The following is a 15,025-nucleotide window of genomic DNA, read 5'->3' on the forward strand; positions in this document are numbered from 1 at the left end:
CTTCGTTGTGCCGGTGTATTCAAATGTTGGTGTGGCGACTGTGTTACATGTGCTTTCCCTCAGGAAACAGTAGTCCCTGGGCTTGTCCCAACCTGGACTCCACCGCACCTTTCCCTTAAGCTCTGAGCTGTCATGGGTGTATAGTGTCGACATGTTGTGCTGTTGGGTCTTTTTTACAGCAGGCATTTTGGCATGTCATAATGGAAACACTAAAGAGCGTAATTAATAGTGCCTGCATTTAATTTGTGACCTATTTTCCATGACCTGGTACTGTGTTCAGGCTGGCTCACTGGCATGGCTGACTGGAAGACTTAAACTGAATAGTCATCATCCTGTTATTGGTTTCGGCTGTTTTCTTTGACCTGCTATGATATGTCAAAATGTTAGCCGTGAAATATTTGCTCTTTCTTTCTCACTTGTGACACTTGCCCCATTTCCTCCGTTTACCCTCAACCCACTCATTTCATTCGTGCATCAGTCTGAAGCACAGTGGTGTCCCAATACAGACATTTTTGTTGTGAAGTTTTCAATGCCCTCTAAACAGGGAAGCTGTTTCCATTTGAAGCTAGGGCTTATCAAAACAGTGAGAAGCCATGTCACCGGGCTATATTTTGGGTTACTGTTCTGCTGTAGGCCCCCAATGAATGCCAGTCCTATTTTATAGTGAAGTTATTTTACCTTTACCTCTTGTAGCTCCATGTTTTGAGGGCGAACTCCTCAAAAGTGGGAGAATTTCGAATCAGGGGAAGCTCCAAGGGAAGACTTATGACAGAGCTGTAGTTACTCCATTGAATTTCTTTTAACTCTTATGTTTTCTAGCTCAGGACTTCTAATAGTTCAGACACTTGAAACAAAAAGTAAATCCAGTGTTTTTTTGTGGTCCCAGCTACTGGAATACTTTGCCAGACACTAACAGTATTTAAAAGCACTCTGAAAACCTTCCTGTTTTCCTATGCGTTTGATTACTTTCATTTATGTTTCAGGTGTCAGATCTGCTTGGTTGTCTACATTCGCATGCATGTATTGTACTTGCATACGCAGGTTTTTGCTTTGTTATTAACATGAAGCACATTCAGTTTCCGCTGTGTTCTGGAAACACACTTCTCACCAGCCTCCGTGAGGCTTTACCATCTCACTCCCCCCATCGACATAACCGCCCCTACATAAGCTGTTTATGATGATTGGAGGCCTGAAGTGTGCCGCGTGCAAAATTAAGTGATATAATTCCTGATTTATTACCTGCTTCAGTGCACTAGCATCCTTGGATATTGCTGAGCGGGAGAGACATAGAGAGGGGAAGCGGGAAGAGCGAAAAGAGAAGAGCTGCTAATGCGAGAGCTTCACCTTTGCAGGAAGTCTTACCACAAATCAGTGAGACTCGATTAGAGATTATTTAAACCTCAGAGATGACACCATGCCTTTATATGTGCGTGGATGTCTGCTTGGAAAGTTATGTTGGCTGGTATATATGTGTGTGTGTAGGCAGTTGTTAGTACTCAGCCTACAATGTCATTTGTATTTTAGGCATTAAAAACATTTGAAAAGTAGAGTAGCCAACATTATGTAACGTAAACAGAGTTATAATAAGCTGTCTGTCCTTTATGTTGGACAACCTAATCACAGCAATTTCTAAATTGCGTCAAACATATCTTTGACATTGTAGAACTTCAAATTCTTCCGAAAGTATTTTCTTTATTGATTATTTATTTATAACATGCTGAAGTTCAATGGCAATATTGGTCTGCTGCTGATGTATCACTCCAATTCAGATAGCGCTTGGAAAATGATTGTTGAGCTGCCGCACAGCAAAGAGCCAACAGCAAACCTATTTCAGTCCCTTTAACCAAAACACACAGGCGTACACGCACAGAGCACACTACACCGACGTGTCTCGTTTCACTGTTTCACATACTGCAGCAAAATATCCACAATCATTCCTGCTCCAAGCAAACTACGACTCATAATTAATGACCGTGTCGAGAGGAAAAAGGGAAACTGGAAACCAGAGATGAGACGGAGAGAAAGGGAGAAGGAGGTGAAACACAGATAAAGCAAGAGAGCGAAGGAGGGCTGGCAGAAATTTCACTCCACTCATGTAATAACAGAAGCGCTAAGGGAGGGGCTGGAAGGAGAAGAGATGCAGGGAAGGAGGCATGGATGGATGGATGGAGGAAGATAGGGAGGACGTGTTGGGACTTAAGGTGGTGCCAGTCGGCAGCCGATGGAGGCGAGAGCTGATTTGTCTACAAGGCCCTGCATTCCTGTCTGCTCGTTAGTGTGGGGAATAAGGGAATTGGGGAAGAGAGAGAGAAAAGGGTGGGGGAAAAAAAGAGCGAGAGAGATGGAGGCTTTGAATTTGCTCTATGAAAGGAGTTGTCAGACAGTGCCTAGCAACACCATTTAAGAAGGATTCTGAGCTGCATTTGTAGTAATTACAGCAAAATATCTCCTTTTGATATCAAGCAAGCTTATATGGCACAGCGTGGCCATAACTAAGGGACAGTTTGAAGAATGATGCAGAAGGTATCTTCTTCTTAACAGAAAATATGTCATATATGTGCTTCCTGTTAAATATAAATTAAGAGGGACTATTTGAAAGCTTTACTTTTACTCTTTTCATCCCCACATTTTTAAGCCTTCCAACAACAATTTGCCCCAGGAAATGTTTGGTTTTAAAGACCTACTTTTCAAAAGGCGTAAAACGATGCCTCAAATGTGCAGCAGTGATCATCAACTTCAGCTTTATTTATGATTCCCATTTGTTTGTAATTCTGCGTGTCTTTTACAGTTAATTAATAAATCCAGATGAAGCTCTTTAATCATAATTTTCTTAACATGATTTGTCTGATTACTGTCCCTAATGCTCATTGATGACTGGCTTCTGAATCTTTGTCGGGACTCTGTCATCCTAATCGAATCCAGAGCTTCATTAAGTTCACCCTATAAACGGCCTTCCTTGGTCACTGCTCTGTGTCAAACCCACAGGCCCCGCCCATTCAGGAAATGAGCCACAATCTAACCCAATCAGATCGAGCCGCTGACGCCAAGCCAGTGGGCCTCTTCAACAGTCCTAAAGACATTAGAGACTCTGGATCTGCACTGATGTTAACACACTCCACCAATCTCAGCCTGCATCAGCGGCCACTGCACAATGACCCAGCCCGAACCAAGACTGTGTGTATCAGTGCGTGTTTGTATGTTTGAGTGACCTTATTTTGCAACCAAGGACGGTTTGAGTGCTATTCTAATGCCACGGGTGATATTGCAACGAGGACACAATGCACAGATTATTTCTGTACAGAAAACACTCTTTAGGGGTCAGATTCGGAGTGTGTGTTTAGGAAAATGAGTTTAAACACTACCCTACTAAGGAGGATTTGTAAGTCTCAGATGTGGAAGAGGGAAAGAGAAGGAGTGGCAAAAAATGAAAGAGATTGCGCAAGGAGAGGGGATGGGCAGATGTCAGCTATTTCTCTAAAATCCAGAGGGGTTCCTCTGTTGGATCTTTGCCTAGAATCCTTCTTTGAAATGCTCTTACTCACTCTATGAGAGTGAAAGAAAGAGACAGACAGCCAGCCATCTAGTGAGGAACCAAGAAAGTTTGTGTGACACAAATTGTGTATTTGACACACTTATACTGGATGAGTGATTCACTTGTCTTGGCTGTATTTCACTTAGTATCTTTTCAGGACTCGTATTTCTTTCAGCATTTCTGTCCCCCCCCCTTTTTTTTTTTTCTTTTTTTTTTTGACTCCTACCTCTCAGTGTTTAATTTGTGGACAGGCACTTCTTTTGGTGTTAAGATAAAATAACAACCACATCACACCTTATACTGTTCAGAATATGTAACTAACCATTAGTTTAGCAGCTTTTTCACCTACAAGTCTTCTCCAGTGGGGCAAGCCAAAAGCGCGACGGTTGTTTAGTGAAAAAAATACAAACATTCAACCGTACCTTAACAATACTACACATACCATGGCAGGCTGTTTTAAGAATAATGATAAGGATCACGATTCCATTAATAGTAATCTGGGGTTTTGCAGAGCTGACAATGCTGTATCATCTTTCTGTATGGATATGTTGCCTCCATTTGAAAGCTACTGTTTTCATTGTACTGTAAATTAGTTCAGTGTACGTTGATTTGCAGTATACATGTAGAGGTGGGGGATAGGGCCCTGAAATATTGTCAAAATATTTCAGGGTATTTCTTTGAAATATTCTTTTTTCTTTCTATGTTGCGTAACAATATAACATCCCTACATCAACAAATCAGAATATTTCTAGTAGCGCATCACAAATTTGATTTATTTAAAAAAAGTATAACCATAATATCGTAAACTATACGATATACAACACCCCTTACATCTGTGTTAACCGAACGAAAGAAAACACTTGAATATATAAAGTTCAGTCCCAGTTGGCACATATGGTTGTTTCTCAACGCAGGGTCTTCAATACAGCTGCTGTGCTGCTGCCACGAATTTCAAAATCTGTCCGATATAAACTCTTAAACAGACTGAACAATGGGAGATAATTTCCCTTGAAAATTGCGTTTTTTTTTTAAAAAACTCAACACTCACTTTAATAATTAAACACAATGTGTTATTTGCAATGCCTTGATGGTTGTAAACACTGTTGATTGCTACATCTGTAATCATAATGTCGGAGTCTCTCTCAGTTTTCTGAGTTTTCTCTCATTCACATATGTACACAGTTGACAGTACAATCCCAATACTTTCTTTGTAATATCAACAGCTCTGTGGTGGATTAAACCTCCTAACCCTGATCTTGACAGGGTATCTGATGACAGTAATCCATGCTGCTAATCCACGTCTTGATGTAAACACCAAGGACACCCCGCCTTCTCTCTATCCTCGGTGTCCTCCTTTTTTTTTTTTTTTAATATATTCTCTTTTCCACTGCTGCCTTCCTGAGAGAAATGGGTATGCCATCTGTTTTGTGTACCAGCAGGGGTTAGCTTAGCCTGATAACCATGTTGGACCTGATCACTTTTTAATCATTACTTAATTTTTTTTGTCTCTGTGTGTGTGTGTGTGTGTGTGTGTGTGTGTGTGTGTGTGTGTGTGTGTGTGTTTGTTTGTTTGTTTGTGTGTGTCTGTGTGTGAATGAAAGGGCTGCACAATTATTATTTACTGCACATCATAATTTGCTCTTGCTGTGCTTAATAATAGCAGAATCTCACCCCATTGTTTGTTAACCTCCCTGTTAATAACTGCCCCAAAAGTAATTTTTTAATTATTGTGTATGAATGAAAACAATTGGTAGGTGTCGCTACTTTTACACAAAACACTGAAAAAAACGGAAAGTAATACAGGCTTAAGCACGACTTTGTCTCTTGAAATAACAACTGATTGCATGATGGACACTGACTGAATGGATACAAAGACATACGTAAAATAATTATTTATTATTTTGTTTATTTTTAATAGGCTTGTTTGTTTGTTTGTGTGTGTGTGTGTGTGTGTGTGTGTGTGTGTGTGTGTGTGTGTGTGTGTGTGTGTGTGTGTGTGTGTGTGTGTGTGTGTGTGTACAGTGGGGGCATTCTTTCTGTTTGTGGTGTCCTGTGTGTTTGTATGTAGAAGTGTAAAGTTAGAGTAAGTCTCTTGCTGTGTCAAGGTCTGGAGGTTTGTGTGTATGACAATTGGCAAAAGTGTGTGTGTGTGTGTGTGTGTGTGTGTGTGTGTGTGTTGTGCTAGTTTGTGATTATGCTGTGTGAGTGCAGGGGACACTGTGTTTCCCTCCAGTATCAGTGTGTGGCTGCAATGCAGTGACACTTATTCCTCTGATCAGTGCCAGGGCTCAGCGGGGGGGAGGGGTGGGTTGAGTTTTGGGGGGTGGGGTGGCTCCACTCCAGTCAGTACATTCACTGATCTGGGACACACTTCTCTGTCTGCCAGTTTTCTTTCTTTCTGTGTCTCTGTCTCTGTCTCTCTCTCTCTGTTTTTCCTGTCTTACTCTGGCTTCCTTCTGGCTCACTTGTTTGCTCTCAAATTCAAAGTCCCACTCTGAGCAGGGATGCATACGTTACTACTACAACTACAACTGTGACTCCTGCAAGGACCACTACTACTACTACTCCTTCTCGTTCTGCTGCCATACCACCCCACAAACCCAACCCAAACCATCTCGCGCAAAGCATTCACTGACCCATAATTAAAACTAGAAATCCCATTGCCTGAGCATCTACTACAGTTCAGTAGTCTCCTAACAGCAGGCATATAGCCTCAAGCAGTGCTCATACAGGCCTTAAACGACCACAGCAATCCAGCTCCTGGCGCTTGCCAGCTGATATCTCATCAACCATAAAGATACACTCCCATAATGCACAGAATGACTGAGCAATGCCTGACAACAACACCTTTCCCGGTGGGGCCAAAGTCACAACATGCCAAAGAAAGGAGTTTAGGTCCTATTACAAACAAACAAACAAACAAAAACAATGAAACAGACGGGCATTCATTTACAGAAAATATGTAAAATGTATGTCCACTGCACAGGCATTTGCTCTAGTAAGACATTACAGAGTTTAGTGGCTCTTAAAGCAAAAGCTCAATGACCTTTGGTCACAACTCTAAAGATTGAAAATACAAGAAGGGCTTTGGTCTGAGTCAGGAGTTGTGTGTTTGAGTATGACTATCGTACATCCATCCACCATTCATTCAGCTTCCTTGTCTTTTGAGCAAATGGACACAGCACAGTAACCTTCTTGTGGCAGGATCGAGACATGCTCTTAACGTCTCCGTTTCATCTCAAACATCACTCCCCTCTCTTCCTTTTCATTTTGCATGAGTTGGCTCTTTTAAACCTTTATCATCAATTTACCTCTGTGCCACTTTCGGTTCTTCTTACTTGTTGTGCATGTAAGAGACTCTTGAGGCCGTCATTCATTCACCTCCTCTGAACCTGTGACAGATTACCCTAAAAATCCGCAAAATCTTTTTTTTCGCCATGAATACAAAGAATTATGTGTAATTACGCCACATTTTACTCACACATAATCTCCTAATCCCATTTGACTTGTAGTGTTTTTGTTGAATTTGATAGTTATTTTTGAACATTTCTACACTGAGACGTTAAGCTGTTTACCAAAGAGTTAGACAGTTTCTTTCATTTCCAAGTCATTTCTTCAACATAAATGCCTCCCCTCTGACAGGCTATAAATAGCAGGAGATTATTTCGTTGAGGCATGCTTTTTGTTGCGTCTCCTCCAATTGTCATGTCTGGCCAGGGCTCTCCATTACACAATCATCGCCAAAGGAAAATGGCTCCTGTCATATCTATAATAGCTTTGCCTAATATTGTTGTCCACGAAATTAGCTTTGCAGCATCAAAATACTTTCCATGAAACAGGGCAATTTGAACTTGTTGATCTTTGAGTTTAACTGGTTGTTTGTGTCTTGTCAGAGGTTTTGGGCAATATTTCTGACTGCCAAACTAAATGTGTTGGAAAAAATGGAAAAGTAAAATGGACCAGATTACAGGTCCCCCCCCCCCCCTATATGTCTGCACATTTCTGGTGTGTATGACAATGCTACGTCAACTGATGGAGGTCTGACACGTCTTGGGAAACTTGTCAATCTCTCCTCTCCTCTCCTCTCCTCTCCTCTCCTCTCCTCTCCTCTCCTCGTGATTGGCTGACGGCTTTTAAGGAGACAAAATTAGGAAAACATTCCAGTTATTTTCTAAAGACTAAACTCAAACTCAGTTTTGAGTTTCCCACATGGAGATAATGCACACAAACACAGGCTCACACGTGGGTTCCACACATCCAGTGATACTGTGTGTGTTGGGGGGGGAAGAGTGCAGTGCGAATCATAAATTCATTAGCTCTCTTTGCTATCTATGGGGCTGTGCATGCGTGTTAAAATAGCTATATTTCTCGTCTGACAGCTAGCCCAGAATTGCCAGATACACACGCAGGTCACATAAGCTAACATCCCTTTTACTTTTTACATCCTATCTGCATTTGCTCTACAATGATTGATTATTGTTGTGATAACAGTTTAATGCAGGAATTTCCATTTGTTTCTAAACATCATTACTTTTTATTCTCTTTACCAGCAGTATTGCAATTTATTTTAATACGGATAGAGCAGGGGAGGGAAAAGTCAGGCCGTAATGGCACATAACTAGATAAAGATAAACTGTGTGTTAGAATATCAGTCCCCATTTGTTTGTGTGTGTGTGTGTGTGTGTGTGTGTGTGTGTGTTTGCATGTCTGATGTATAAATCCTCAGAACCAAAGCAAGCTTTAATTAATGGAGCTTGATGATCAGCAGGCAAAGGCAAACAGCGACTAAATGAGCCGCCCCCCCCCCCGTCAGAATAATTGCATTTCGGCAACAGATTCATGTGGCAGACACTCTGCCATTGCAGGGCACCGCTGATGAGGAGATTTTTTTTCTTTTCCTTTGAGGGTTTCAGTTCTTTTTGTTTGCAAAACTGCTATTTATTTCTCAATAGAAAGCACTGGGAGCGTTTCTCTTTTTTGTTTTGTTTTTGTATGTCAGCTGTGCATAATGCGGCCATGTGAACGGTGGATGTGAAGGCGATTCTACAGCTCCTCCCTCTGTCTCTCACTACGTCTCATGCTCTTTTCCCTTTTTAGTCTCCTTCCAGCATCCCTCCTTCCTTCCTCCCCATCTCTTTTTATATTTATACCTGCTGAGTAAAGTTGTCTGGGAGTTTCAGAGGAACACTTTGTTATGCCACCCCCCCCCCCCCCCCCCCCCGCTACGTAAATGAGAGGTGGGAGCTCCTGTGCTGGTGTGAGATTAATATGTAGCTTCCCTTTTTATTTTTAGAGGAATATTATGGGCTCACTGCTCTGTCATCACTCCTGAAGTAGCAGTGGCTTCCAGCAGCTCCTTTGTCTAAACCTCTTTCTGTCTCCGAGACTCTCTCTTACACTTAGTCTCTCTTTAGCAGGTGGTCACAATAGTGGAAACCTTTCAGTACAATCTGCCTTCAGCAAATTTCTATTTGAGCAATTTAGTTAAGTTATTTTGTTGTTGTTGCTCAAAGTGCCACGTGTGTGTTTTGCTTTCACACTTAGCTTTTGTGCTTGTGTTTTTTTTTTTTTTTGGGGGGGGGGGTAATTTCTCATCTTTTGTGTCTGTCCTTAAATTTGTGTTAACCAGAGTTATTTCATGATATTGTGAGCATTCCCTGTCTGGGTCTCTTACATCACCCTCCCGCCTGAAGCCTTTGTCATAGCGATGGTAATGATTGCTCTTTGCACACAGACAATGTCTGAACGCATGTCACCTATCTCTGTATCGGTTTTTATCCCTCTCATCATCCTCTCTGCTCTTCTTATCATGTGCTAAGAGGCTGCCTGCTCTGTTCTTCCTCTCTCTCTGCCTAACAGGAGATGGAGGGGAGATTGGTAAGATTGCAGTGAGGTTGCGTTTGACACCACCACAACTTTTGATTGCTTGAATGTGAACCCTGAGATGAGATCTGTGGCTGGATAATGTCAGGTATAGCTACACCATTTATGTGTGCAAGTGTTCATAGTGATCATATAGCTAAAAGGCTTTCCGAAGAAACTGATTCAGTTTTGGTGTCTTCAAAATCCCGTTTGGGATGTTATGCCAGAATTAGTGAAGTGAAAATGATAGAAAAGTTGTTGTCATGTGTCAGCGATATTTTCAGATATATATATATATATTTTTTTAAATTGTCTACCAATTGCCTACAACCATGACACTGTTTTATAAATTTGTCTATTTTGCTGAGAAAGATTTGCATTAAGTGTGACAGACAAGCTCGCGCATAACTTTACTGTGAATGACACTTCAAAGTTTGTCCCATCTTCACCCTGTACCTCTGAGCAGCACGCTGCATGTTATAAATGTTATTTGATAAGAAAAGGAGTTGGTATTACTTGTGTGCTATTTTTACATGTTGCTACATCATACTCAAAGAATACACGTTTTGAACGAGGTTACTACTTGATCCCAGTAGCAAACAATCTTTTTTGGCTGATATTGGACTTTTATTTTTCCTAAAGGATGAATGGGTGTGAGGAAAAATCTGAATTTGGAATTTTGTCTTAGCAATAATTGCCTTTTGGTTTCTGTAGATTGACAACACCAATAATATATTATTATCAATAATATTGTGCAGCTCCATTACAAACTGTGATTTGGATTATTGCATGAGATTTTTAATTGCGCTGGTCTGTGTGAATGTAACACTTGGATTCTACCCGGGTGAACATCACCAATGATAATACCCAGCTTGCCACTGGAGAGGTGTAAGGAGCAGACTACTCACAGTGAGCCCATCACATTTGCAGGAAAGGCAGTTATTTCTACTTGATAATCTGTACCGGTGTGCGTTTTACACCGGGTGCTCTGACATTATAGATATCACAGTCCTGCTCACCACATGCAGCATTTTCACGAGTAGTTCCTTTTCATGAAGGGTGTATGTGTTTGTTGTGGCTGTGAGTATAATGCTGAGACTGTGCAATTGACCCAAAGACCATTGGGAAGCTTATTTCTGCAACCACTTGCAGTTCCTCCCTAATTGTTCCTCCTTTGACCAAAAGCCCCCCATCTTTGTGTCTGTGCATGCATGTGTATGTAGGTATGCAGAAGGACCTTTTCTCTCTGCTGGCAGTGTCAGCAGGTGAGTTGCTCTATTGGGAGAAAAGAGAAAAATCGCCAAAGCATGCAAATTGCTACTCCGAGGGGAGAATCAATTAGGTGCATAGCGGCTGAAGCAGAAAGGCAGGGACGGGTGGAGAGGGGCAGGGGCCCATGCAGAGAGATGGTGCAGAGCCATGCTGATCACCTCCTCTGAGACAATGCATTACTCCTCCTCCTCCTCCGTCCCCTTTCTCAGTGACTGATCTAACTGGCTAGAGCTGTCTGCGCACACTGCCTCTTTAAAGCGCTACTGTACCTCAGCCTCATTTTTTTTTTTTTTTTTTTTTTTTTGTCAAGCCCATTTCTTCTCCAATTAAAGATTGCTCTGGAGTCTCAGATGTGTGGCCTCTTCACCTGCTATACTCATTAAGATGTTCTACTCTAATCTGTGCCAGATAAAATTAGAACATAGATCACGTAATACAGACTAATGTACAGTGTATACAGTATATCAATATCCTGTCACAGTTTCTGTAAATGCAGTGATATGTTGCCTGTTTTCACTAAGTTCTGTCTCTTCCCTTTTCAGGTAAATAATGTCCTCTGTCTCAAGAGAGGCTTGATCCTGACTGGCCGACAGCACTGGACTGTGCCTCCGTCCCTCTCCTCACCAGTCCCACCCTAAGCACAGCCATGGCGTCCCTCGCCAGAATACGGACCTATTTTTTTGTATGCTGCTTCCTGTCTAGTCTGGTGCTTCCTGTGACCTCACAGACAGTGGTGCAAGCCCCACAGGCTCACAGTGCCGGCTCCCAAGTGATCACGGCGTTGCTTCAGGAGGAGGAATATGCATCCTTTCATGCTGAGAACCCTGCGTGGACATTTAACCATCTCGCGGTGGACTATCGCAATGGCAATGTTTATTTGGGAGCTGTCAATCGCATATATAAACTGTCCCCAGGCTTGGAGGTCCAGGTGTCCCATGAGACTGGCCCAGATGAAGACAACCGCAAGTGCTACCCACCACGTATTGTCCAGCCCTGCAGTGAGCCGCTGACACTCACCAACAATGTCAACAAGATGCTTTTGATGGACTATCGGGAGAACCGGCTGCTGGCTTGCGGCAGCCTCTACCAGGGCATCTGCAAACTCCTCCGTCTCGATGACCTCTTCAAACTAGGAGAGCCCTTCCACAAGAAGGAGCACTACCTCTCTGGTGTTAATGAGAGCGGCTCTGTGTTTGGTGTCATTGTTTCTTATGGCAACGCCTCTCCGGACATGCTGTTTGTAGCCACAGCGGTGGATGGCAAGCCAGAGTACTTCCCCACCATCTCTAGCCGAAAGTTGGCCAGAAACTCAGAGGAGGATGGCATGTTTGCATATGTCTTCCATGATGAGTTTGTGGCTTCTATGATTAAGATCCCTTCAGATACCTTCACTGTCATCCCAGACTTTGACATATACTACATTTATGGCTTTGCCAGTGGGAACTTTGTCTACTTTCTGACTTTGCAGCCTGAAATGGGAGGTGGACCGACCACTGGATCCTCCTCTGCTGGTCGGGAACAGGTGTACACTTCCAAGATAGTCCGCCTCTGCAAAGCAGACACTGCATTCAACTCCTATGTGGAGGTGCCTATTGGATGCATTAGTGGCAACGTGGAGTACCGATTACTTGAGGCGGCCTACCTGTCAAAAGCTGGTGCCATTCTGGCACGCTCCCTCGACGTGGCACCGGATGACGATGTGCTGTTTGCCGTCTTCTCAAAGGGCCAGAAGAGACGTCCCCGTCAAGCCTCCCAGGACTCGGCGCTGTGTGTTTTCTCTTTGCGGAAGATCAACGAGAAAATCAAGGAAAGGCTGCAGTCCTGCTACAAAGGAGAGGGCACGTTGGACCTGGCCTGGCTCAAAGTCAAAGATATTCCCTGCAGCAGTGCGGTGAGTAGTGCTATAGCACACACGGTGTGCGATTTAGATTTTCGTTTTGTTTAATGACAGCAGTGCAGAAACAATTCAGATACGGACGAACACCAAACACTCCAGATGTGGATATTGCAGAGTACAATAGGACAATAGGAGGGCTGTATTGGCTTTTTTAAAAATTTATTTATTTTTTATTCAACACTTGCCCACACAAGTACACACTACCATATGTACTGCATTATGACATCCAGTCCCTTAAGGACCAGCAGGTGTTGCACATTTCTTTCTGAAGTAGAAATGATCAAACCTACTCATTCAGGAGCGGCATAAAACTGTATTAACAAAAACAAATCACTTATGATTCCTTGTTGTTTCAATCATTTCTAATTGAAGGACATTAAGGTGAACATCTCTGGAGGAAAATGGGTTTTGAAGGCTCCCCCCAATGTTACCATAATGAGCTTGGTTGCACTACGGGAGGGCCTCACTAACTCTCTGTTCTTGGGTGGGTTCATGCTCCATCCCATTACGATGAGATGTTAACCATCCACTGCCTCTTTTAATCCGCTCACCCTTTAAACAATGCAGCTGAATGCTCAGCCAAATTACCATAATTCCATTCTCCATAACAGCATTACAAATTCAGTGATTCAGTTCATTTGATTTCTCACTTTGTGCACATGAAAAACAAGGTTAAATTGGGTGTTGCATGTTTCGACCACCTTCACAAGCACCCAAAGCTGCTTCATGCATTTTTATTTCTTGATCTCATTACATCATTAATAAAAGCTACAAACCTGAAGAGCTAGAACATTGCCTCAATCAGAGTGCATTTGGTATTTATCATCCTCCCCTATATAGCAAACATGGCAAAATATATCACGTGGTCATTTGCCAAGTTTGAGTTTAGCGAGTTTAGATAGATTAATAAAAATAAAGCCACACTAAAGAAAGTCTGTTTTTCAACATATAGATTAGTTAATGGTGTATTATTACAACTGGATGGTAAAACGTTTTGCTTTCTTGGTATATTTTTGATATTCTAACGATGTAACCGGTAGATAACCACAGAAACTCCAGCTTTGTGCTAATATGAATGAAATGAATACACTAAATTAAAGTAGCAGTTTACCAGGAAAGAAAATAATATTTTATCTTCCTTAAGCCACTCATCTTTATTATCAAAAGTTGTAAATGAGAATTTATACAGCTACACTTCCACAAATTTGATGACTTGGTCGTGGTCATATTTCAGGAACATAAATTTTATCCTCTTGCTGCCCAGACCATATTGTTCTGACCTCAGTCACACGCTCCGTCGATACACTATGAAGTGACCCTCTCTCGGATCTCGGTGTTTATCTATTAATCCGTCTCTGGCACAGCACACGTGCCCGGACGCCTTTGTCTGCTGCTTGGGGGCCTGATAAATCATGCCTGGGGTGGAGCTGTCAGCAGGGAAAGGAAGTGTGAGGGAGCACGCAGGGGTTAGTGCTGAGGAATGATGCCATTTCAGCATGCGCTACCGCCAGCGCATAAATTAGACCCTGCTGAACAAGTGACGGTGGACTCTGCAGGAGATAGATGAGTTCTGACGCACACACACACACACACACACACACACACACACACACACACACACACACACACACACACACACGTGTGCCACCATACTTGTACGTATGGCTACTGCGGTAATGGACATGGTGGATAGACTTTTGATAGCATCATGGCAATAAATCATTATTTTTGACATCAAATGATTTACTAAGATCTAGATCAGATGGGGTGGAGCTGACCTTGCATCCATAAATAGTCATTTTTAAATGCATGGACACATAACATACTCATAAACCCGCCCATCACTTGAACATTAGTAAATTAGTAGATGTAAATGAGGCCCAGATATATTCTCCTGTAAGTGTTTGCACAATGATAATATATGTTAAGCTGAAGAGTGTTGCCTGTGATGGATGGTTGTCTTTCTAATATCCCATGGTTGATTTTTATGAATCGTTGGTTGTTGCTCTCAGATTAATTCCTTTGCTGTTTTAAATGATGCATGAGTGGGAGCGCTGCGTCTCAGATATCATCAGAAATGTAGTTTAAACTCATCGCTCACATCCTCTCCAATCTGTGCTTCCCTCGGGTGTACAGTAGAAAGCTAAGTATTGACGCGCTCTTACTGTACACTCGTACACATAGTCTTGAACATACCAAACAAGGTTGTTTAGGGAATTTTGGAAGGCAGACTACTTTTTTTGGGGTTTCTGCTCTCAGAAGACACTCTAATTGAGGAGTCACAAAACCACATTAATATCCAACAGGGCTTGCTCACTCTATTACAACTCTTACACATTTGTTACACAAGCCAGCCGTCTCATTTTCTGCTGGACAAAATCGGTTAACGATTTGATGGGGGCTAGCTGTTTGTGGATAAGAGATGAAATTCAGATTGAACACTACTGTAAAGCTAGCGTCTG

The 15,025-nt window shown here is 42.3% G+C and overlaps 1 protein-coding gene across 1 annotated transcript in view; it reads left to right on the top strand.

Annotated features, from left to right (window-relative positions):
• plxna4 (plexin A4) overlaps nucleotides 1–15,025 on the top strand; it is a 231,034-nt gene that overhangs the window by 13,587 nt on the left and 202,422 nt on the right. Inside the window, exon 2 of the mRNA XM_069164965.1 lies at nucleotides 11,209–12,557. Coding sequence (XP_069021066.1) covers nucleotides 11,313–12,557 — 1,245 coding nt within the window. The 5' untranslated portion in view covers nucleotides 11,209–11,312. The remainder of the gene's footprint in view (nucleotides 1–11,208; nucleotides 12,558–15,025) is intronic.

Source organism: Embiotoca jacksoni, unplaced genomic scaffold, assembly GCF_022577435.1.
Source record: "Embiotoca jacksoni isolate LCO1_2020_lvr unplaced genomic scaffold, fEmbJac1.0.p SCAF_32, whole genome shotgun sequence".
Lineage (NCBI taxonomy): Eukaryota > Metazoa > Chordata > Actinopteri > Embiotocidae > Embiotoca > Embiotoca jacksoni.